At 35.3% G+C, this 26,617-nt stretch overlaps 1 protein-coding gene across 6 annotated transcripts in view; it reads left to right on the top strand.

Moving 5' to 3' along the window:
• ADGRG6 (adhesion G protein-coupled receptor G6) overlaps positions 1 to 26,617 on the top strand; it is a 136,619-nt gene that overhangs the window by 74,643 nt on the left and 35,359 nt on the right. For 4 of the 6 annotated variants that reach the window (XM_049695575.1, XM_004263759.4, XM_049695574.1 and 1 more), the window contains exons 5-15: positions 822 to 890; positions 3,158 to 3,241; positions 9,130 to 9,215; positions 12,397 to 12,449; positions 13,471 to 13,533; positions 16,944 to 17,086; positions 19,981 to 20,092; positions 21,429 to 21,493; positions 22,089 to 22,299; positions 23,601 to 23,772; positions 25,131 to 25,271. In XM_049695575.1, coding sequence (XP_049551532.1) covers positions 822 to 890; positions 3,158 to 3,241; positions 9,130 to 9,215; positions 12,397 to 12,449; positions 13,471 to 13,533; positions 16,944 to 17,086; positions 19,981 to 20,092; positions 21,429 to 21,493; positions 22,089 to 22,299; positions 23,601 to 23,772; positions 25,131 to 25,271 — 1,199 coding nt within the window. The remainder of the gene's footprint in view (positions 1 to 821; positions 891 to 3,157; positions 3,242 to 9,129; positions 9,216 to 12,396; positions 12,450 to 13,470; positions 13,534 to 16,943; positions 17,087 to 19,980; positions 20,093 to 21,428; positions 21,494 to 22,088; positions 22,300 to 23,600; positions 23,773 to 25,130; positions 25,272 to 26,617) is intronic. The other 2 variants (XM_033406081.2, XM_033406097.2) reach the window with 1 other exon arrangement.

Here is a 26,617-nt window from a genome sequence, read left to right as displayed (position 1 = left end):
TACCATTCCCACAGGAAAGTTTGGAAAATGTTTAAACATTAGAATGTAGTCACTATTATAGAAATGTTCTTTAAAAATTAAATATATGTGTGTATGTATGTATATATATTTGTATTTATTCTTCTGTCTTTATTCATAGTACAATATGCCTTGCGATAAGTTTAGCCTATCTTCCTCAGCCTCAACCTGTTGGTAAAAGTCTGTTAAAAGCCAGAGGGAGATTTAGTGCAACAGAGAAAAATCCACTACTCCTACTAGAAAATCAGCTCAAAATTTGTTTCCTGCTGAGGATGAGTCAGGCAAAGCTTGAAATAAAAAGACACAGAGACCAATAAGTTTCCAGTCACGGAAACTTATTTCTGGAATTGCAGCTAGCATGTGCTAGTGCCTATGAACCAAAAACTTGCATTTTATGAGTGTTAGTAATATCCAAGTTCACTTTTGAAACTTATCTTTGATGTTCTTATTATTTCATTTGTATGAATTTCCACCAAAGCCTTATAATTTATTATGCAAAAAGGCCCTGAACTTTTTATTCACACTTTAAGGGGCAGTAGCACTTATTTTCCTTTCATGTGTGCATGGGGCCAGTAGATTGAGTTAAAGATTTTGAGGGAGATTTCAGGAGCTTGATTTTACATTTCAATAGCTTGACATTGATACATAAAGATCGTTAGAGACTTTCTTGATGTTGGAATATTACTGGTGGACTCTTCCAGGGTTGCTCCTATTACACCAACCAGATGATTCATGATTTTTGGGGAGAAAAACTATAATTAAATCATAAGTCAAATTTGTACAATCTTTCTGTGTTGATCGAGGTTCCTACCTGATCCCGCTCCCGGCCGCAGAACTAGCCAACTGTGCAGATTTGGGGACCCTTTGCCAAGGTAGGGAGTCAACATCGTCCTCCTCTGGAGTCTCTGTTTCCTACTTGCTATTTTGGAAAATGTAGTTGTCATTGTTTTGAATTTTATCTTTTCACTTGAGAAGCCAGAAACCAGAAAACCAGAAGAATTTCTGGATGTGTTTTAGTTGTGTGGGTGTGCAGTGTAGAGAAGGAATGCATTCACACACTGTATGACCACATTTCCATAAAGCACTGAGTTTTTTAAATGTGAATGATTATATGCTATTAGGAAAGGTTGACTTCATTTTTTCCCTCAATTTGGTCTCAAGAATATTGTCCAGTATAATATAGCCATACAATATTTTGAAAAAGTATTCATGTTTAAAAAACAAGGGGAAAAATTAAGTTGAATAGTTAGTTAAGACAAGGCCATGAGGCAATTTATGATGTGCAATGTAACTTCAATATTAACATGAAAATAGTTTGAATGTATGATAAGTTTGAATGTATGAATAGTTTGAATGTATGTAAGATAAAAATAGTTTGAACTAATATGGATGTTCTTTTATTAATTATTATAATGCATAATGACTATACTGTGGTCAGTATATATATTACGTACTGAATGGTTGCATGCTAAATAATACATGGTTGCATAGATTTTAACATAATATATTTTACTTTAATTTTATCATGCTTCTTCTAATTACCCATGACCCATTTTCATCCATTTATTCTATTATATACTTCTTTTTGAAGTAGCATTTCTATGTGCCACATTAAGAATCATGACCATGCCTTTTGTGAAGCGGGATCTTTTATTAAGAGGATCATAACATGAAAGTGATGGGGGTTAGAAGTGAGATGGAAGGAATAGAAACCTAAGCTCTCTTCTGTAGCTCCAGTGTGGGAGTAGAGGAGGCAGGGAGAAGGGGTGTAATTCATTATTATCTTTGTTTCCTTTCTGAGACATTATTTCTTGATATTATTATTGATGAATACCCTAAGAAAATAAAGTCATTAAGTAGCTTCTTTCCATGAACTCAGTGTAGTTTTAAAATAGTTATATGAAATAGAAAAAAGCCTTGGTTTTGCTTAATTCAAGGTGTGAAGTTTTTTTTTAATTTTAATTTTGTTTTTTTCTTTTAATCTGAGGTAGGAATGATTCCTTGGGTCAAAGGACTAGATGCCCAGCTTTTTATCCCCCTATGTCCTAAATGACCAAAAAGCATTTTCATATTCATTGATGTATTTTACATTAAATAAATATAACTGATTGTTCATAATTTAAAAATATAAAAGACTTTCAAAAAGAATCCCCATTCTTAGGTGTTACATATTACTTTGGAATGGAAAATTATTTTAGTTAAGAATACACATTTTGAATAAGGAATTCAATATTTTCTAAAGAGGCTTTGGAAGGTAATTCTTTTTATAATCACTGAAATGTTTTAAATTTAGGTAACTTTTTTCTAATTAAGAGAAATACGTAACAAATGGTTATTGTACATAGAAAGGTACATCTTATACAAATATACTCCAAAGATAAACTAAAGGAAAATAATGTGTATAGCTATTTTACTACTTACATTGTTCCTCCAGAATTTCTTGGAAAGGTATTAAAGCATTACATAAGGGCTTAATCTTTGAGAGTTTTAGTAATATCAGAAGCATAGCCTTGACATACTGTTTTGAAAAGTCTCTCCTGTATGACTTGCCCTTATGAAATCCATTTCATCTATCAGTGTGTAGTAAAGATTTTGGGATCTTTAGATGATTGATTTCATCTATACATTTCATTCTCTTTTGTTTCCCTTTACATTTACCTTCTCTAGGAGATGTGCATTTTCCCCTGAGATTTTATTTTGCTAGTCTCAGTATATCAGAAAGACTGACTTTAGATAATTTTCAAGCTGACAGGTGCTGTACAGACTTCCTTCTCTAACCTTTCTTTTTACAAACTTAGCAGACTGAGTTCTGGATAAGGTTTAGTCATTAACTGTGTGGTCATCAGCCTCTTGATGGCAAACCTAGATCTAGAATCTAAATGTTCTTTCTCCATTCCCTTTGTGCCGGTTCCAGACTCTCATACAATATGGCATGAAAGGCCATGGGAACAGATTCTTAATGTGCCATAGAAAGCGTTGCTTCATTTTATGCATTATAACCTTGGGACTTGTGTTTAGTGGCAAGAAATGGTTTCCATTCCTCCTTTATATATTTTCATGCGTTAACCATAGATTGCTCATCCATATTAACTTTCATGTGCTCCTTGCAAAATTACATCTCTCTCATCTTTCTTACCAGCTACTGTAAACTCTCCTAGTACTACACCACCCACTGTCACCACTAACATGCCTGTTACTAATAGAACCGATAAACAAAGGAATGGTAAGAAATCATTATCTTTTATACTTGTAGTATGTCTGACTTGATGAAAAATTGTATTCTAAGGGTGGAAATATCTAATGTTCCAACAAAGTTTCTATTGTTAGAATCAATTGGTACATTTGTACATTTGTAAGACTAGTAAAATAAATATCACTTGACTCCTTTGAGTTCCCCATTCTAATGACCAATGGAATGAGTACATTTCTAGTGCCACGCTTCTGCACTTTTAGCTAAAATTTCTTTCAAAGGAAGCTTTAAGAGAAAGGCATTAAATTAAAGGAATTAATTTGCATTATACTAGAGATCTGAGAAGAAAAATATTCATCACATTCTGTCAGATTATTCTCTAAGGAAACTAGTTTTTAAAGCATTTTATAATCTCAAAAAACTAAATAATTTTAGTAATTTAATTTCTCACTAAGGCCAACTTTATGTTCAAACATTTGTGACAGTTAAATTATTTTTATATGGTAATACTTTGCTCTCTGTTTTTATTTGTTGAAATAATGAATAATGGTTAGAATGTGATTGTATATCAATTAAATCATAAATCAATTTTCGACTGACAAAACTTCAAGTAACTGCCAATACCTTCTGTTTTTTCCCTCTATATATACATGTTTTTGTTTATATTATTTGTAACTTGCAAATATAGCAGTCACATAAGATAAGGAATGAACTGGAGAAATGCCAGGTGAATTGAGTTATTATTTAATCTGCTACCTATATTAACTACAACGCATAGCCTTCTGGTAATTCAGTGTAAGTGATTTCAGTTTCTTCTCAAAAAGAGAAATTCCAATCAGGTGACCACACCATTGCTTCAAACACAGTAGTATTCTCAAATATGAGGTATTAGAAACAAAGGAGGGGGCTTCCCTGGTGGTGCAGTGGTTAAGAATCCACCTGCCAATGCAGGGGACACGGGTTCGAGTCCGGGTCCGGAAAGATCCCACAAGTCACGGAGCAACTAAGCCTGTGCGCCACAGCTACAGAACCTGCGCTCTAGGACCCGCGAGCCACAACTACTGAGCCTGAGTGCCACAATTACTAAAGCCCATGTCCCTAGAGCCTGTGCTCCGCAACAAGAGAAGCCACCACAATGAGAAGCCCACACACCACAGCAAAGAGTAGCCCCCGCTCGCTGCAACTGGAGAAAGCCCACATGCAGCAATGAAGACCCAAAGCAGCCAAAAATAAATAAATTAAGTAAATTAAAAAAAAGAAACAAAGGAATTTTCTCAACCCCAATCATTTAACTTGCAAGGCCAAGACATCTGTAACATATCACCAGGGACCAAAACCCAGAGAAAAGAAACCCACATAGTTCATTTTTTCTTTTGGCTTTGGGGGTTACATCAACTTCCTGTACATTTAAGGACATTTAAATTGGAAGTACGGAATATTTTACATGAAACGTAGATATAAATTTCATTAGGGATATAAAGACATCGATTCAGGGAAGTGTTCATGGTTATTCTGGTAGTTACACCAAGGAGATTTATGATGGAGCAAAAATTCCAACAATCCCCAAGAAAGCAACAGCAGCTGAAATTTCCAGTGCATATTTCACATGGGCCCCAGCCAGTAGATGGGAATATTATAATTCTGACTAAGTATTTCACCCTTTGTATGAACATACAAAGAGCCTCTGTGGCATTCTCCCTCTAGGACTGGCACATCCTCTGCTGCCCAAGAACGTTTACATGATGCTTCAGAGTCCTTGACTTGGTGGAGTGGAGCTGTATTCACTCAATCATGTCATTTCTGACATTCTTGAAGAGAGCCTTGTTCAGTCCATCTCTCTCTGCGTCATAACCTTCACTGGAGTTTCAACAAAGCAAGCAAATGTTAGAATCAGTTAAAATGGTTTGACTTAGCCACTTTAAAGAAAAAAAAATCTAATTCAGATCATTCTTGATAAAAATGTAATCCTAGCACTTAAAAATGTTTAAAAATATTTGAAAGTCATGTAGTAGCAATAGTCTCAGAATGGTGTACTCAAATTGATGTACCATCTGAACAATTTTACCACATCCTTGAACCACCTCCACTATTTATTTAATAGTTTTTTCCCCCTAAATTACTCACTTTTTTACTTAAACATTTATATTCATATAAATAAATTAATATCACTGTTGTAAAATGAAACCAGTACTACTTGTTTTAAAATAGAAGTGAAAAGTGAAAATAAATGTAATGAAAACAATGCTGTTGTATTCTCTCTATATCCTATTGCCTTCTCACATCTCAGCACCTAAAGCCTTCATTATCTTTTTAAAAAAAGAGGGTAACAAAGGGTTAGAGACACACTGTAATTAAGATGTTTTTTCTTTGGTATAGTCAAATTTGAAATAATTGAAAAGAGAATTACTTGTTTACCTTGTGAATAAATGGGACTTAGTGTCATGTCCTAGACTATCTAAGCTTATTCACATACTGTCAACAGTTTCAAATATACTTTTCTTACTCCTTGGGAAACTGATGTAGTAAACATTCTCAGGCCTATGATCTGATATATTAGGGAACCCTGTTTTGTTCACTGTAAGAAAGATATACAGCTATCAAATCTGTTATCTACCTTATCTAGTCCTTTAAACTCTGGACTATTAAAGAGATTTACTGAGTTCGTCAATCATGATATGCTGGTGTCAGAGGGAGAGGGATTGAGATTGTTTGGCAATCAGACATATTTTTTCAGTATATCAATCAAATTTATCTTCCTGGCTTTTGTAAAATGTTCCTATCCCCCTGTGTAAAGTTCTTTTTGTTATTTTTCAATAGGATTTTTATCTGATACTTCAGATTATATACTAAGAAAATCTTATCTTCTAAGCTACTTTTCATAAACACATATTTCAGTATATGAGAGATAATCTAGGTATTCCTACAAATAACCTTAGTGCCTTCTGCATTACATTCCCAGGAAAAGCTCTTGGACTAATCATTGTTTCCATTCCAAATCATATGTTCTATGCTTGAAACATCACTGTCCTGCTGCTGAATATTAGACTTTTGTGAGGTTAGCACAAGCCATCCAAGTAAGGAACTAACTTTGTTAGTCCCTATTATTGTTCTAAAAACCTAACTTACAAGTGCAAATTGTATCATTGCTTCTAGTTCCTCCCATACGTTTGACTACTCAAAAAAATTCACTCTCAGGATATTCGTGTGCACCCAACAATCATCTAGCTTTACAGGCCAAGGATCTTAAAGAAATCATGTGTGTAGGATGAACAGGACTCCAGTCATATTATAAATGCCACTGTCATACTATAATTGCCACATCACCAGTTCAAAGAAATAATCTTGAATCTAAAATAACATTTGGTTTATACTTTAACATTTATCTTTTCAAATGTATATTTTAAAGCCTACCTTTTCAAACCTATATTTCATACCCTTGAATGGAGAATGAAGTAGTGTCTGTCATTTCTATATCTTTTAAGAAACTCTCAGGAGAGTGTTAAGAAGATAAAAATGGGGAAAGATAATTGGAGAAAGATCTACAGACAGGAACATGGTTTGATACCACATCTGTTATGGCAAGCAATGGTTTCTACTTTGAAGTTTTGTGAGGCTGGACGAGTTATCTAATTGGAAAAAAGTCTATCACAAATTCTTCAGGCTTGGATGTCATTATTAGGACAATACATCTTTTGAAGTGTCTGGAACATATGAAGATTTGTGAATAGCTTTTCTACTGAGACACAATGTGAGTTGTTACATCTATAGGAGAAGGCAACTTGACTACTAGGAGGACAGGGAAAAGCCTGCATCAGTGTATCTTAGTTGTGCGTTCTCTGTAATGTCAATGCTTGAGAGAATTATTTCATTGCGGTCCAAAATGTCCCCTCCAGTGGACATTTTATCTTGCCTTGACAGTTCATTCTTGGACATTTCCTAGGATTACTTGTTGACTACGTTATCCAAAAAGTTTAAATAAGTGTAACCAGTAGACACTATTGAATAATTTTTGCTAAATATATATATATAAATATATATATATACCTCATTCTGAGGCTTCTGAAGAGAGACTGCTGGAAAACGATCCACAGCCCCGGAGAATCTCTAACACTTAGGAGTAGGTTCTCTGGTATATTCACATATTTTATTTAGCATAAGCAGTGTGACTCTAGAGAGAGTCATATATTTATAAACTGATTTAGGCTGACTCTGATATGTAATGTCTTTCTTATTTATAAAAACTGAATTGGGAAAAAAGTGTGGAAATATTTTAAATTTAAAGAAAAACATCTTAAGCGTTTGGATGCTTCCATAAACTTTCAGAAATGTGAATGATTAAAAATACTGATTTTTAGTATTTTGCAGGATTCTCCTGAGAGGGAAGGAATACAGCTCCTAACATAAACACATGCTTTAGGTCTCCATCTAGTGGTAGCTTGTCACTTACTTTATTGGCACCGGGGAACATGCCCAAAATAGCCCTCAGATCCTGACATCAATATAGAATCCTGGACTTCTGCAACTTGAATTTCCTCTCGTTCATTCAGAATGTCCATGATTTGATATGATGAGAGCTACAGTGTAAAAAGGTTTTTTTTTGTTTTTTGGTCTGAATTATTATCATTTATTTTAAATATACTCCTGGAATTATTTTTCATTCAGAATATTTTTTAAAGGACCATGAGGTCAGGATCATTAAAATACCTGAAGAGTTTTAGAAGCTGGAATAATAGTATGCATAAATTAAACTAAATATCCTTGGACTTGTACCAATTTCATAGATTTATATTATTATACCTGGGAGCGGCAATTTATTTTAGCATGAGTTTCTGACCCCTGTAGTGGAAAAACATTCCTTTAGGAGTATGACTGGAATTTGCATTTTGGTAGATTTGGGAGTTCCCAGAGGCATACTTTTGTACTTTTATCTACTGCCTCCCCCAAATCTTCATTAAATCTATTTCCCATTGTTTTAATTATATACTTTTATATTTTCTATGCATATTTTTCTCATGTTTGTAAGCATGAAGGTAGATGATTGATTGACAATAATGAAGAATCAATATTTTTTTCTGTATATAACCTACCATTTTTAAAAAGATTTTTTTTCTCATTAGCTACTTTTAGTAAGGTACCCTATAACACACATAGAGAGAGATTTAGCAAACCCTGGCTGGTCAGTTTGATTTTCATTTTAAAAAAATATATATATGGCAGACTACTTTAAAGATTGCACCCTGCCACCCCCCCCCCAAAAAAAAAGCTGAACCTCCTTCTGACATAGGATTTTCTTTTAAAAACAAGTGAGTCCAGTTAAAATTCCATCTGCAAATATTCTTTCTTTTTTCCCCCTTTACTTGATACAAATGACTACATTTATAGAATCTTGATTAAAAATCTGGTGAAATACAACCCAATAACTTAATGGAAGTAATTGCTTTAGTGAAGAGGGGAAAGAGGACAGAGAGGATAAGGGGCTGTGGGCCAAAAATATGTGATGCCTGTTCTTTTCCAAATTAAGTTCTGCCCATCATCTTACTCAAGTTTTCACATTCCAAACTATCATTCTTCGTCATATAGAAAAAAAGGATAATTTTTTGTTACAACAAATCAAATTGTACCTGAAAAATCACCATTTTACATACAGGAGATAGAATTCTATAGAATTAAAAAATATGAAGAAACATATGCAGGTGATAATTTAGAAGCAATGACTTCATAAGAGTAAACTAAATGATAACTATTTCTAAAAAGTTGCGAAGGTCAATGAGAATGAAGTTAAAATATCTTGTAAATTTTCTGTACCTATGTAGAAGGCGTTTCTTTTAAGTTGTATGAAATCATGTCCTTGTAAGTGTAAGTTGATAAGTATATGACTGTAAAATATAATTAATGGACTAAATCTTATTTCCAATGGACAGATGGAATTATTTATAGAATTTTCATAGAGATTCAAAACATCCTTCATCACCCCGAGGTAAAAGTACAGAGCAAGGTGGCCGAATGGGTAAGTGAATTGTAAAATTTCTTTATTGGCTTTAAGACTTTAATCTCTGGAAATCTGGAAAAGACTCTACTGTCTAACTGAATCCACAGATCATACTGAAACATAGATACTATTCATTATAAATGTATGTATAGATATATAAGTGAGATATTGCACTTTTGAATAGAAAGAGAGATACATTTGAATAAGGACAAGAAAGAGCCTAATAGACTATTATGTCAAATAAGAAAGGTGCCTCACAAATGGAAAAGTGTTTTGAGAGGTATGTTTATTTACTGTTATATCCATACATTTTCAGCACTTTGTTTTTGTTCTGTTTTATTTTTTTATTTTTAATTTTATTTTATTTTGCGGTGTGCGGGCCTCTCTCTGTTGTGGCCTCTCCCGTTGCGGAGGACAGGCTCCGAACGCACAGGTTCAGCGGCCATGGCTCACAGGCCCAGCCGCTCCGCGGCATGTGGGATCTTCCCGGACTGGGGCACGAACCTGCGTCCCCTGCATCGGCAGGCGGACTCTCAACCACTGCGCCACCAGGGAAGCCCTGTTCTGTTTTTTTTAAAGCAGTGAAAGCAGGTTTTATTCAGTAACCACTGACAGTAGGAGAACGTGCTGAGCCCCATTCTGATTTGTGCAGAGGTGACTGGGGGTTTTAAAGGAACAGTGAGGGTGGAGGGAGGAGGAATGGTAGGGACTTGAACAGAGTCAGGAAAGTGAAAAATTACAAAAAAGTGGGAGGGGTGGTTGGTCCATAAGAAACCCTTCTGGGGTTGCTAACTGGTGCCTATCGAAGTTAGGCTCCTATCCTCCTACAGAGACTGGGAGATGGGCCCTATCTTCAGGTGTTGGCTGGAATAAGCAGTGAATTCATTCATTTGTTCAGCACTGTTTTTAAAAATACATTTCTTATTTTTTTATTTAATTGAGTGTTTGATTCAAAAACCACTAAATATAAAAAGATATATCATGAATATCTTTCACCATCCTTGACACTCATCTGCCTGGAGGCCAACCTGTCTGCATAGAAATCACTGTTAGTTTTTCTTGGGTTTTTCAAGAATTTGTTTGTGACTGTAAAAGAAAATGACTATACATCCTTTTTTTTTCCTTTTTATATTAAAAGTAGCATATTGCACACACCATTCCACACTGTACTTATTTTTGTTATTGCCAGATTTGCAGTATCAGTACACAGAGACCGTCCTTATCGTTTTTTTAAAAAACAGGGTACAATATTCCATTATGTGGCTCTCTAGTCATTTATTTAACAAGTTTTCTGCTGATGGATATTTGGGTTATAATTTATTTAACCAGCATTCTATTGGTTAATATTTTGGTAATTTCCAGTTAAAAAAAACCCTAAGCATTTTATTTTCTTAGTTTTCTTACAAATACAGCCTAAGGGTTAAAAAAATTTTCTTCTTCTCTATAACAATATCAAAAATTTAACACTCCATAGGTTTCTATTTTTTCTATTATTTTATTTCCTATCTACAGCATACTGTGAGACCATGTACTGTTTTTATGTACTACTACAGTTCAGACAACTTTTGTGAAAAAAGTCATTTGTCATTTGGGTATACATCCTGAAGTAAGAAAAATGGGTTTTCGTACATGGTAGCTGTCTAATAAGTGTGTCCTTGGTAGCAAAAGAAAGTTAAACCATACAATAAGAGGTAGTGGTGATAATACTTTATACATACATATATATGTTTATATGTAGATAGATATTGATATAGATAGATATTTGAAGAATGGTAGGAAAACATAGTCTTATTTTTAAAGGCAAGAAAGGGCTTTACTGAATGAGTATAATCTTGCATCTTGTTTTCTTTCCAGCATTCTTCTCTCTGCTTTTTTAAAGTCAGAATGTTTTCAAAAGATAAAACTTCTATTTTTTAAATTTATTTTATTGAAGTATAGTTGATTTACAATGCTGTGTTAGTCAAAATATAAAATTCTTTATTTTTATTCTCAAAGGAACCACTTCTAATATTATTAATTCTGTAAATTAGCATTCATTGGAAAGTTTGTGCTTTAGACAAGGTATAATTTTACATTTATATTTATTTCATGCATGGTTTTCAACATAACATCATTTTTATCTGAAGCTAAACTTTAATGGACACTTGTCCCTTAAGGTGTAAGATACCAGAGCAGATATTTGGAAACAGGAAAATATATTTCATATTATTACTATTTCATATTATTGTTTCATATTATTACTATTTCATACTGTTTCATATTATTACTATTTATAATTTAAAAATAATTTAATACTTCTTGCCAGAATTTCCTAGAATTTACATTCATTTTAAAAATGCTTACAAGGAAGGCTAAACGTGTGTATGAAACAAGACCTAAAAAACTCTTTGGAGGAGATACATAAGTAAGAGAATTTAGTGTCAGTAAAGAAATGGTGGTCTGTGATTGTGTTAGACAATGCATATGGGGGTTTTTTATTTATACTGAGAGGAATCCATTGCTTCATTAAAACGTCTGGTGCTGAGACCCATAAAAATTTTTAAATGACCACATAACAATTAGAACACAGTTCCCCATAATGTTGAACTTTTTTGTTTTTTTAAAGGTTTATATTGTTAACTTATAATTTTTCTTACTACTAATATTCTTCTGACATGGTAATTGCTAGAAAAACATGTTAATGCATTTCAGTGATTGTTGGATGAAGAATATGGAAGGTGTGTATTGTGCTCATCTTCCCTGTGTACCCTATTGCAGCTAAGTTTTCAGTGTTACAGCTAATTTGAAGGCCCATTACAGAGAAAGCCCTTTATAATAGGGGCTGGAGACGAACGTATAGTGTTTGCAGACAGACAAGACTTGGGTTCCAATCTGGGATCTGCTACTTCTTAGTTGCAGCTTGGTCAAGCTATTTCATCTCTGTGAAGCTCAGTTTCTTTGTGTAGTGGGTGGGAGGACAGTGCAGATAATACCTATCTCATTAGTTGTGAGAATGAAGGAAATAACATTTGTAAGGTTCTTGGCATACAGTGATCTAGTAACTGTTATCTGTACTTTCTTTCACTGCTCTAGCTCTTCGGAATTTTCCCAGGGTCTTATTTCAGTAACACTTTATGGGAGAGAAGAAACTGGATTTAAATTTTTTTTTTAACTATTTAAAAGTATTACTCAAACTTATCCTTTTCTATTGTATTTTCAGCTCAATTCAACCTTCCAGAATTGGAACTATACTGTTTATGTGGTTAATATCAGGTAAATGACAGAATAAATTGAGAAATAAAAAGTAGTGTCTAATTTAATACTTCTGTCTCCCTCTCTCTCTCCCCCTCTCTCTCTGGTTATTCCTGCACACACATACATGTAAGTACAGACATACACACACACCATATTCATAATCTTTCTAAAACAACTCTATATTATATCATTTCTTTGCACAAAAAGCTTCAATGATGCAGCAGTGGTTTTAAAAATTTTGATTGTAGATCCCAATCATTTTTTAAAATGTAGTTTGTACTTCCAAAATATATTTGTGATTTTAAATAAATTGTATATATGCATGTGTGTATATTACTTAACCAATATATTATGTTATAATGTATCATAAACTGCGAGGATAATTAAATATAAATGGAAGTTCTGTTACTTGCTTCTCACACACCAGTAGATCATCTATAGCACCCCCTGGGTTGCATGCACCCCAGTTTGGAGACGATTTTTCTACAAGATAAGACATCTACAGTCTGATTGCAACTTGGCCTTTCAAAATTATCTTTCACTAATCTTCTATTTAAACACTCCACTGAATCTCTAGCAGATATTGTCATTCACCTGTCTTCCTCTGCACCTTGTTTTTACAGTTTTATACTTAAATTAGTTTCTAAAGTGTATTTGATGAACCCTAAATATGTTTTCTGTGAACCTAAGAGATGTAATAACACAGAAAAAGGGATCAAAAAGTCAAATTAGTTCAGGAGCTAAATTATTAAACAAACTGAAGCAAGTTTCTGTATATCCAAGCATCTCAGGTTCTTTCGTGTACTGATATGCATCATGAATCTTAGAGAGAGAGAGAGAAGGCACGTAGCTGTCAAGCTTTATTTGACCATGGAGCTGTTTCGTCTCAGGCATATGAAAGAACTAGGACCTCAGAACACACATTTGCAAACACTGACTTAGAATGTCCTTTCTGCCTCTTTCTCTCACGTCCTCAAATTTTGTTGTTGATCGTGCAGCAGATGAAGCTGATAATGAATGTACTTATTTGTATTTTTAGTTTTCACCTGAGCACTGGAGAGGACAAGATTAAAGTGAGGAGAAGCATTGTGAATGATCAAAGGTAACGCTGGCAACGTCTTGCAGAAAATGTAACATCTTTCTCTTGCTCTCTGCTTTGACTGTCTGGTAGAGAAATGAAATCAGTGCAGTAGGAGAGAAACATTTCAATCCAGTGGCACATTTAAATTATGTCTTTATCTCTAGTGGACAGTCTTCTTTTTTTTTCCTGTAGTTAAAACTGTAATATAGCAGAATGGGTAGAAATGTACATCTGATAAAAAATAATTCAGAAGTAGAACATTTGTTAGTTTTAGTATTTCCAGTTTATGATAACCAATTACCTCTTATTTGAAATTTCAGAGACCTTCAAAGAAAGAAAATAATTATAGTGTTATTTCAAGTAAGGTACTTATGTACAATAGCATCTAATAATATGGGTGATAGATGCTGAAATATTTTCAACATTCAAAGCCATCGGCTAATTTTCTGAAGTCTTCATTTTTAAATTTATATCAAGGTCATGACTTACGCAGGCAGGTAATTTAATGGATATGTTCACCATATGTAATAGTTGGCATTTAAAGGGCAACTGTTCTTAAAAAATAATGTAAACTCCTACATGAAATAAATGTAGTTGTGTTCAGGTGATATATTGCATCTCCACAGAATAAAAATATTAGTTGAAAAGCAAAAGTTCACATCTCTTACTCAGTTTCAATTGACTGAATTAATATTATGTATTTACAACTATAATGATGGAATACATCTCTTTTCAGGTGATACATTCTTACTATGAGAAGCTAGTAATAAAATTTCATATGAGAGTTGACTAGAGAGTTTTCTTATTTCTTTTCTTTTTCTATTCGGCATTAGAAAAACACGTCTTTAAGATTATATTTCAAACTTATTTCTGTAAGTATTCAACAGACTGGATTGGGCCACCTGGTTAGGGAAAGTTGTTTTTTATTTTCTGGAATTGTTCCTTTTCCTTTGTGATCTAAAGAACAAATAATGTATTTAATGTATTTTAACACTGTATTCTTGATGGTAACAGGACTTTTCTCCTCTATTTAGGCAAATAATTTCTTTTTTCCAAACCTTACTGCTAGATCATATTGAGCCTTGAATAATGGATCCAGCAATTATCTGGATCGCTTTGCTGGACACTTTGTCTTGCAGTTGTGGCAGCCCTAGTTCAGGGTATCTCCAATGGTATACCCTCTGCAGAGGGCTCAAACCCAGATTCTAACAGTGCAATTTTATAAGAAGAGCCAAATAACATATTTCTCAGAAGTATAAATATATTAAACCAATGCTTCTTGGAAGCATAATCCTCATCCTCATCCTCATTGTAAGCTTCATCGCAGTGTCTCCTTACATTTGCACAGCACTTTATGATTCCAAGCACTGTCACATTCACTGGCTCATTGGATTCCCTCTCCCAATTACTCCCTGACATAGATAAGGCAGGAAGCATCCTGCCCTTTCAACCAGTGACAAAACTAAGACCCAGTGAATTGCCCAAGATCAACCAACCAATATGAAAAGCCGGGATTTCTGACTTTGTGCTGCCATGCCGTAGTCCCACTTAAAGTGATTCTTCTACTACCTGACAATACTAAAATCAGCCATCATGAATATATGTCAGCACCTTAGAAACTCTTGTTCAAAAAACATTTAAGTTCATGGAATCTCAGTTTCCTGTTTGTCAAACCAATGGGTAATTTTACAGAAAATTATAGGGAGAATGAACTTAGACAATGTATATGGGAAAATCCACACATTTTGTTTTTCTTTGGTATGAACTCCGGCATTGCTTTAAAATTTGTTCTTACTGGCTTTACCTCCATTTCTTTCTTTCTGCTTGCTGTTTCTTTTATGTTCATGGATGAACTTTTATAGTCTCTCATAGTTTTTGTCCAAACAACAATCTACTAGTCTTCACACACGCTTTTTTCCCAACCTTTTCTTTCAATCAGATTGTTACACTTAACACAGACCCTAGCTTTAGATAATGCTATCATACTCTATTACCTAGACAGACAGGAAACCAAAGCTGCAGAGACTGGTTTATTCAAATAAAGAACAATTGATAGTAACAACAGATAGAACTGGACTTTACAGAACCATAAAATAGTTTCAGTTTCCAGGATGAGAGAGGAAAGCAACACAGATAAGACCTGTGAAAACGCACGGTCATTCTTAAATTGCTGAATTTGGGTCAGTACCATCCACATTGTACTGTGTTCTCAATATTCAAAGGAAGTGAAAGGTCATATTCCCAACTATAAGTTCTCAGTTACTGGAGTGGCAAAGGTTAGTTTCCAACAATAATTTAATCAAGGGATACTTTTTTTTAATAGGCCGTTGAACAAATTATTAAGCTATCACAATTCACCTTATATTTCACATCTATGTTTGTCTCATCCTGAAATATGACTCATATATGAACATTAAGCAGTAAATGATTTTAGAGATAAATAGCTTTTCAGAGTGAATTATGAGAATTGTGAAGTATGTTGTCCTTGAGATTAGCACAGATAGGGAAAAAATAGGGCCACTTTTAAATTTCACCTAACCTTGAATAGCAAATATTTCACTTATTTTTCTTTTTTTAAGCATCACAAATATGTTAATACTCTATTTCATTTATACTGATACCCACGGAATTTCATAAATAAAATATGCTACTGCCTCTCCACTGAGGACTTCATAGTAACACAGTTCTACTGAGTTCACTTGGGCATCTTTTGATTTCTGCTCTTGACTACAGCTGTGATTACAATAGAAGAGAAAATTATATTACTTCAAATAGTAGAACCAAAGTTTTGGTGGGGCTTTTAGGATATGTCTCTGCTTCCCATAGAGATATTTTCTTTTTAAAGACACGCAGGGTCAGGCAGTCTATAAACTTCTTCAGTGATATGCTGACCAATCACTGAGTGAATTTCAAGTACTTATTTTGTAACTTTTCAGTGTACAAAGTACTAGTAAATACTTCATGGAGATAGAAAATCATTTATCACAATTCTGGAGAAATTGTAATGTATTTGTAAACAATAACACTTAATACTTTCAAAAGTTAAAAGTTTAGTCAGATTAGTTGAAATTCTAATTTTTCTTGAAAAACTTTATTTTTTGCTTTAAAGAAACAATGTGGAATTAACCACAAATATGGCCTTTCTTGCATGTATGCTGTAAAACATTACTTAAAAGAATTTCTCAAAAGAAATGGGGTGATATGGTAGATGATACAGGCAGTATCTTATAAAATCTATTCATATTGAGATTTTTTTAACATTATAATTTGTGCAGTGGCAGAAGTCTTTGAGTGCCTTGGCATATTTCTTCAGTCTCAGCACTTTATGGTCACCCTCTTACTACCATATCCAAATGTTCTATTTTTCCACCCAAAAAACAACCAACTGGTCAATAGCACCACCAACAATTCTATCGGAATTGTTTTCCTAGGTTGGTGATTTTGGCCCTTCTAGTTTACAATGCTACCAACAATCCTGATTTAGAAGGAAGAACCATTCAGCAGAAGCTCTTAAGAAATAATGAGTCCCTGGATGAGGGCTTGAGGCTACACAGAGTGAACGTGAGGCGACTGGGTAAGTGCCTTTAATATTTTTATAATATGTGTTTTATGTGACTACTATCCAGGTTTAATTGAAACAACAACAAAAATATTCTTCCTTTGTGTGTTTGCTTATTTAAAGCTATTTTTTTCTGATGATGAAATTCATCCTATTGGTGACATTGTTAACAAATGGGTGACAAGGTTAGCATAAAAGGTAGTACCTTGATACCTGTGAATCCAAGGGAATGAAAGAGGCAGATGAAAGTGTATACCCTATTTTAGGAACCTATTATGAAAATACTAAGAATATGAGCAAAATGCCAAGATAACCTTGAGCAGAATTGGCTTCAACTTTAGGAATAAAGAGTGTGTGTGTGTGTGTGTGTGCATTTGGGATCTCTAATGAGGTAAATCTTATAAAAGACTATTTCATGTTATAAAACATCCTCTTCTCTTATGTTCTCTGTCTCCATTAAAGATACCACCGTCTTTGCTGGAATAGGCTAGAAATCTGGGAGTTATCCTGGACCTAGATTCAGTTCTCACCTGGATGCCATTCACATCCTAAACTCCAGCCACAGGTGTGGTGCTTCGAGCACCTCCCCAAACGTGCAGTGCTCTTTTCTCTGTCTTTGCCCACACTTCTCTCCTCTCCTCTCACTGCCCACCTGATGATCAACTATATAGTATTAAGGACAGTCCAAAGTCACCTCTTCTATGAAGCCTTTTCTGACATCATCATGTACGAATAGATATCACTGTCTTGGAGACTCCACTTCAAGCTGTCCACAGCTTCATACATTTTCTTTAAACAGGAATTTCCCCTGGCTTGAGAACACATCTTATTTTTCTAACACCCTCACTTCCTACCTCCCCCCAGCAACCAGCATATCCCCCAACCCTTAAATACCTGAATAAATAAACAAATGAGGCTTGATGGGCATATTTTAGAAAAGTAAATGATCAAAATATGGATAACAAAAAATAACGTTATCATTCTAATGTTATGATGACAGTTGATTAGGTATATTAGTAGAGCTCAAAAGAAAGGGAAACTTTGACACATTTCCTTATACACACATGCAGGAGGTTGAAGTGGGGGAAGCAGCTATTCCTCAGCCTCTAAGAGCAGGATTATGGCTGAGGCCAGAATCACAATGTAATAAAGAAGCAGGCATCTTTGCTTCTGTGAGAAACCACCCATCTCTAATTTGTCAACCTACACAGTTACAGTCAGCCCCCCATTTCCACTGGTTCTGCATCTGTAGATTCAACCAACCTTGGATCAAAAATATTTGGGGGTGGGGGGCTTCCCTGGTGGTGCAGTGGTTGAGAGTCCGCCTGCCGATGCAGGGGACACGGGTTCGTGCCCTGGTCCGGGAAGATCCCACATGCCATGGAGCAGTTAGGCCTGTGAGCCATGGCCGCTGAGCCTGCGCGTCCGGAGGCTGTGCTTTGCAACGGGAGAGACCACAACAGTGAGAGGCCTGAGTACCACAAAAAATAAATAAATAAATATTTGGGGGAAAAAATTCAGAAAGTTCCAGAAATCAAAACTTGAAATATACATTATATTTAAAACTATTTACATAACTTTTACACAGTATTTGTTATTATATCTAGTGATGATTTAAAGTATACAGGAGGATGTGCATAGGTTATTGCAAATATTACACCATTTTACACAAGGGACATGAGCTTCCTCGGATTTTGTTATCTTGTGTGTGTGTGTGTGTGTGTGTGTGTTGACAGGGGTGTTTCCTGGAACCAGTCCCTCGAGAATACTGAGGGATGGATGTATAAGGAACTCGTTGAGGTTAAAGAATGCAAATCATCATTATCGTCATCAACAACAGCAGTTTCTGAGCCTCTGTGGGAAAATGCTTGCTTATTTAATAAACAGAGCTTCTTGGGGATGAGCAGAGTCCAAACGCTGCCCTTTCACACATAAGGGTCTCCACAGAGAAGGAGCTTGATGAATGGTAGTTTGTACGTGGCAAAGGAGCCTCATGAGGACCAACCTTATCTCTGTCCTCAGAGGCTGAGGAATTACTTAGACAAGTAATTTATACCACTTAATTTAAATCCTATACTTTATTTTTCTTCTGCAAGTGGGTCTATGAAGAAAAATTTCCACCAATTGGAAAAAAACCTCAGAATATAAATGGGAAAGTTATTTAAATGTTCAGTTGGTGACTACAATACTGGTTCCCAGTAGTCTTAGTGTAACTTACTATTTTTCAGTACTGAAATACGAGATTTTGTTGTTGCTGTTGATATAGTGCTTTTATTTTGATATTTTTTAAGTGTAAAATCTGAGTGATTTATGTCATAAAATTCGCCTGGAGAGTTTTCAAACAACAGGTGGGATGATTTGAAGATGAAGGCATGTGTGTACAATGTGTGGCCTACAGGTGTCTTCTTGTCATTCCCCCAGCAAACTTCCAGGTGAAATATGCTTTCAGAGCAGCTAGAAAATGTTTCCATAAAATATGCTGGCAACTCAGTGACAACACTATTGAGGCCCTGTTTTATAGGCTTTCCCCTTTGAAAAAGATTAAATTACATTTTGAATTTTTCAGGACAGTTTTCATTTTATGTAGTGTGTTTTTTTTTTTAATAAACCTCTGTTTTACTAATTTTATCTACTAATGATTTACATTAGAATGATATTATAAGTTTCCTGTTTATACTTGCATAAGTGTGTTTTTTTATTTGATAGTTTTGTAACATGTAATTTAAAATATGAAATGTAGTTAACATTTATTTTTCATAACTTCTAAACTTTTACAAATTCTGAACATAAAAACCTAGTATTTTAGTATTGCATGGAATAAATACCTAATTACCAACATTGTTGTCTTGTTCTCATCTTGCACCTCTAATTTCAAAAACTAGGTTAATATTTCTCGTATTTTCACATAGGTATATGTCATGATGATGAGGACCCCAAAGGCTATAAATGGCCAGCCATCCAACCTTCTGTATACAATGCTCCCTGTCCAGGGAAGCCGGGCTTCTATGCTTCACGGACATGGTAATACTTTCTTTTTTTTTTAATATTTATTTAGTTTATTTATTTATTTGGTTGTGCCTTGTCTTAGTTGCAGTAGGTGGGCTCCTTAGTTGCGGCAGGCAGCCTCCTTAGTTGCGGCATGCGAACTCTTAGTTGCAGCATGCATGTGGGATCTAGTTCCCTGATCAGGGATCGAAACTGGGCCTCATGCATTGGGAGTGCGGAGTCTTATCCACTGTGCCACCTGGGAAGTCCCTGACTCTTGCCAGCAAATTCCATGTAACCTACCTTCCCAGGGTTACAGGTGTTGCACCGTAGTTCCCGTGCAGTGTATATTAATTGGAAAGAAGGGCGGGAATCTCTGTTGTGTATGTGAAATCCATGTGAGGTAAAGACAAGACAGGTAGGTTACCAAGAAAAGCCTTTTTTTTCTCTCTCCAAGAAACATGCTAATTTAGGCTTCTCCAAAGAAAGACAGAGCAATTTGGAAACCAGAGGGTGGTTCCAGAGCAAAGCACCTTATGTGTGGATGAACAAACTCACAGCCTCATAACATACATCTGACATTCTGAGTCTTTTTAACTTTTTGGAGTGGTTATTGTTGGAAGGGGAAAGAGACAGTAAGAGAATAAAGACAAGATCCAGGTTAGGGCAGTCTGCTAGTGGAGACTGTTAGGGTGTGGATTTTTCCTAAATATTGAACGGAAACCTCAGACAGGTTGACTGCAGAGGATTCACCGAATAACAAGTCAGACCTAGTTCCTCACCCTCCACCCTCCTTCAGTTAGAGTTTTCTTGCAGGGAAATTCATACACTGAAACTGCCCACATAGAAATACTTTGCCCCCACTGCTTGGTTTGACACGTGGTGGAGAGGAAAGAAAGGGGCTTCAGAGCCCTGCGGACATGGATTTGAATTGTAGCTCTACCTCTTCCTGGCTGTGAGACCTTGGAAAATTCCTTGATTTAGCTCAGTCTATTTCTTCATCTCTAAAATGTGGATTATAATCTGCTTTACAGAGTTAAGTGAAATCAAAAATGAGATTTTATCTGGAAAGTTCTTAAAGCAGTACTTGATCCACGTTACCAACTCTGCTTTTAACCTTAGTAACCTGATGTAGCCTAGGTTACAATAGGCTGTTGCTAGTATTTTCTTTCCCTGATACATGCACCTGATTTTTTTTCCAATAAGAACTTGTAATATGAGTTTTATGTCAATGTATTATAGTCTTATCTTCAAATGAAACTTACCTAGATATTAAGGGAAATTCTAAAGCTTATTATTAAGCAATTTTGTCAGCTATAGTGTCATGTATGCCAAATATTTACAATACCTTTTTTGTTTGTTTGTTTTATAGTCACCATGACCCTGCCAACACATCTCTAGCTTACTGGGGTCCTCCTGATATCTCCAATTGCTCAAGTAAGTGAGAGATTTGTCTTCATTTCTCAAAGGCAAAATGAGATGACCTCGAGCTTCACGGTTTTCATCCTCTTCAAACATGTTCTTCTGTTCTGTGATACCACCATAATACTAAAAGCTAAGCAAATGATTGCTTCACTCACTTAAGATAAAAAATACCGTTTTGCCTCATTCTGACTTTCTGTTCTATTCATTCTGTAGGAGATTAAAAATAGTCATAAAATTTTGGAGAAGAGAATATATAAATTAAAATTTGTATCAATGTTTTATAGTTCTGTATTTTTTTTAAGCAGCAAATATATACTTATTTAGTGATTCTGGGGCTATCTCTCTTAGAACCATTTGTGAATATTGGTCCCGCCAAGTTATTTACCTAAGTTGCTTAATAGCACAATTTGTGTCTTACTAAAGAGAGAAATTAGTTTCTGAGTATAACGAAATACTGTTGTCCTGTTAAAATTGTGGTAAGGGGTACACACAGGAAAACTGATTTACTACTTTACTATGAAGTGAAATACCATACTATGTTTTGGATTCTTGGAAATGCTCATAATACACAGGTAAAACTCTATGTTGTTCTTCTGCCATTTTTTAGGTGAAGCAAATGAAGTTGCCAATCAGATTTTAAATTTAACTGGTGATGGGCAGACATTAAACTCAGCCAATATCACCAGCATCGTAGAACAGGTCAAAAGGATTGTAAATAAAGAAGAAAACATTGATATAACGCTTGGCTCAACTTTAATGAATATATTTTCTAATATCTTAACCAGTCCAGACAGAGACTTGCTTGAGTCTTCTTCTGAGTAAGTTTGTTTGTTTGTTTTCTTCTGGAGAGTAAAATTTATTGGATACACATGTTGTTATACAATTTCTCACAGATCTGAATGCTTGGTGCCCAGCTTTCATAATTTAAATCTCTAGACGATCCATTGATATTTCCCAAGATCATTCACAGAATAATCTTCAAAGTTCTGTTTTTGATTTTGTTTTTTTTTTTTTCCTGAGAAAATAATTTACAAATTGATTGGGATTGTCGATCTGGATAGATAATATAAATAGTCCCAGAAAGACATAACTGGGGGCTTCCCTGGTGGCGCAGTGGTTGAGTCCACCTGCCGATGCAGGGGACACGGGTTCGTGCCCCAGTCTGGGAAGATCCCACATGCCGCGGAGCGGCTGGGCCCGTGAGCCATGGCCGCTGAGCCTGCGCGTCCAGAGCCTGTGCTCCGCAACGGGAGAGGCCACAACAGTGAGAGGCCAACGTACCGCAAAAAAAAAAAAAAGACATAATTGGTATTTCATTTTACATCTGAAAAATGTTTACATCTGAAAAATGTTAACTGGTGTTAATCAAAATATAAACTAGTATATATATATAAATTTATGACACTTCTTTTTGCTTGCAAAGGAGACAGCAAACAGTCAGCTCACATGTTTTAGGCATAACTTGGTCGCTGTAGGTCACTATCCTACAGACTGTGACACAAAACTGCCACACCTCTGTGACTGTTATACTTCTGAAATGAAAATGCCTAGGGCAGGGTGAAATATACCTATTTTTACACAATTCAGTGTGTATCCAACTGTATCAGTTAGCGTGTTAGTATTAAGATATTTAATTTTTTCTGTTTCCTTCCTTTCAACCAAATTTCTTTGACGAAAATTTTGTCTTTGTTAAAATGTATTCCCTAACTTACCTTATGCACATAACAATTACAAACTTTTTTTACAGGGCCTTGCAATTCAAAAAATACTTTTATCATGTTATCTCCTTTGATTCTCACTCAGTTATGAAGTAGGAAGGGTATTTTTCATATGAGGAAAGAAAGGCTAAAACAGATGAAAAACAGAATATTTGTTTAGGATGACTTAATTGTTGCTTTTCCTTAAAGCATGTATTTCTCTTGAGGATGAATTTATCACCACGATTCAGTGTTTTAACTGATGTTATTGTGGTTTGGGGGAATGTTGTGGGTATTCATGTTAAGATGAAAAAGTTTAAGGACAATTTTATTTGGTTTGTATTTTGTCCTGCAGGATATCACATGTGTGCAAGTACCTAAAATGTGTCACTTAACAGTGGTATTATTTGTCATTTCTTTAGAGCTTTAAAAACAATTGATGAATTGGCCTTCAAGATTGACCTACATAGCACATCGCATGTGAATATCACAACTCGGAATTTGGCTCTTGGAGTATCATCTGTGTCCCCAGAGACCAATGAAATTTCAAATTTTAGCATTGGTCTTCCAAGCAATAATGAATCATATTTCCAGGTAATAAGCCAGTGGTTTCTTTAATTAATTCGACGAATTAAAATCTGATCATCTGCTAGTTGCTACTGCAACGACATCTTAGTTCCAGGGGTGGAAGGCTAGTCCGAAGTTTGGTTAACAGCAGTAGTAACCATAAGACATGTGGATGCAGAGAGGAGGTATACTTTCAGTTTACCCTCTACAGGAGGTGATAGTGGAACTAAGCATTAAATTATGAGTGAGTGCCACCCTATTGAGAGTGGGGTATGGGGAGCTGTTCAATCAGAAGACATTTATTAAGGACACAAAGGTGGGAAGATGCATGGTATATTCTCTTTGCCAGTGGTTCTCAAACTACATTATAATCACCTGGAGGACTTATCAAAACAGATTGCTGGATCCCATCCCCAGAGCTTCTAATTTAGTAGATCTTGAGTGGATCTCCAAAATTTGCACTTTTAACAAGTTCCCAGATATTGCTGGTACTGCTGGTATGAGGATTGTACTTAGAGAACCAATGGTACAGAGGCTAGGAATGGCAAGTGATAAGCAGGCTGAACACGAAATCTGGGGCCAGATTAATGGAGATCCTCCCTGACATGTTCAAGTGACACTTCAGCAAATCATTTTCAAGTTCCTACTGTGTGCTAGACAGTGTTAGCCACGTGGGCAAATGAAATGATTGAAGCATCGCCCTTGACATGGGAGAACACATAAGTGGCATTTAACGCTTCTTAACTGTGGAGATAAACCAAGATAGAATATTTTTTTTAATCTGAATATAATGAAGAACTTATTTTTCTACTTTGGACCAAAGCCTCTTTTGGGTAATTCTATTTCACATTTTAAGAGTGAAAATGTGGTCAGCCTCCGTCTCATTTCAAGTCCATTTGCAGGAAAACATTCTTTGGACTGATCTGTGGGTTCAGTAAAAATGGTACCCAAGAATGTTCAGAAAACTTCAGCTGCTTCCTCTATGCAAAGATACTCATTCTCAGCAAACAAATTAACTCGTCTTTTTTTTTTTTTTTCTTTTTCCTGGTAGTTATTTTTCTGGTAGTGTGTTTTGAGAAAAGCTCAAAATCTATTAAGTGTAAATCTAATTCTTATACTTGAAAATGGCAACTGATTTATAGATCTCTCAGTTTGTGTTTAGTTAATGTCGGTGCATATCCCGTTTTGCCCCATTTGCAAAATGCGAATGAGATCCAGGCCTTTGTCTGTAAGGGATTCAGCCTTGAGGGCAGTGACTGTGGCGGAGGTAAAGGGGAGCCCTGGTCCTGGCCAAGTTGATGCTGGCAGTTACTCTCCTGTGGAGTAAAGTTATTACTGCAATTTAAATATGATTACTCAACTGACATACTCTGTGTGTATGACAGATGGATTTTGAGAGTGGACAAATAGATCCACTGGCTTCTGTAATTTTGCCTCCAAACTTGCTTGAGAACCTGAGTGAAGAAGATTCTGTATTAGTTAAAAGAGCACAGTTTACTTTCTTCAATAAAACTGGACTTTTCCAGGTAAGAGTTCATTAAATTATTATTTTTCAATCGTAAATTGAGTTTCATTGCTCAAAAGGAAAGATAAAAGTTCAGATTTCTTGAAAATGTATCAAGAGGTATAGAAAAATTAATCTACTGTATTTTCAAAACTGAAAAATTTTAACATAACTGTTTAAATATTTTATTTTAGATAATTATATGCTTATTAATAGGATGTGTTCATTTAAGGTTTTTAAATAAATCAGATTAAGACTTGCATGATACAATTAGAAATGGAATTTGTGGAGAAGTTATTATTTATTATTTCTTTTGTTAAGTATTTTACGCTCTCCAGCAATTTAGATCTTCAGAGTTAAAGAAATTGTGTGCCAAAGGAAAGTTTTTTTTTTTTTTAATTCAGCAGGAAGCACTGTTTACATAATGAGCAGCATTCTTGGCTTTAATCAGTTTTCCCATTAGTATTTCAAATGACCTTTGGCCTTCCCACATCCCCTGAGTAGGGTGGCATTGTGCTGAGCACATATTATCATTTTTATTGGCATCATTTCCAGATACTAGAAAGTCCCCTGCCAGCAAACACTGGTGACCTCTGGTTGCCTTTGAAAGTACAACCCGTTCTGAGCAGTTTCACCGAGCCCTTTCAATAAAAGTTACCTATTAAACTGAAGATACCTGTGTATATCAAACAGTGTGGCTTATGTAAGAGAGAACTGCAAGTTTCAAAGCCAGTAGAAATGTTTTTAAAAGACTTGTGCCATACGTCATGTTTAGAGGAATGGCAAAGGAGGCTACAGGGAAGTAAAAGGAGGACCATGGAATCATTTACAGTCATTAACTCAAAAATTTTAAAATGTTATCAGCAAATGCTTTAAGAACAAGCTATATAAAAATTTTGAGCAGATTAAGAATGTAATTACATGCAATTGCTCTGAAGGATTTAATAGCTACAAACACGTAAAACTGCATTTGTTAAAGTTATCTGAGGCTTATAACAATGTCGCCTTTAAAAATAATGCAAGAGGACTTCCCTGGCAGTCCAGTGGTTAAGACTCTGCGCTTCCACTGCAGGGGGCAGAGGTTTCCCTGGTTGGGGAACTAAGATCCTGCATGCTGTACAATGCAGCCAAAATAATAATAATAATAATATGAAAAATGTAGTAGGTGTTAGATGATGTGAATGGGGGAGAGGGGGCCATTGAGAGGAGAGGTGGAGCCCAGCCGGAGGAGTTGGGAGAAGTCTCAGCTTTGTAAGAATCTGTCACAGTTTCATTTTGAGTCTCATCTTCTCACGCGATCATTTGTTTCTCCTTTGGCATCTCCCAATCAGCGACATTATTAGGAAACATATGTTTGGTTTTTAAAGT

Source organism: Orcinus orca, chromosome 12 (assembly GCF_937001465.1).
Source record: "Orcinus orca chromosome 12, mOrcOrc1.1, whole genome shotgun sequence".
Taxonomy (NCBI): Eukaryota; Metazoa; Chordata; class Mammalia; order Artiodactyla; family Delphinidae; genus Orcinus; species Orcinus orca.
Note: the sequence above shows the minus strand (reverse complement) of the source record. Positions and strands in the feature narration are given on the sequence as shown.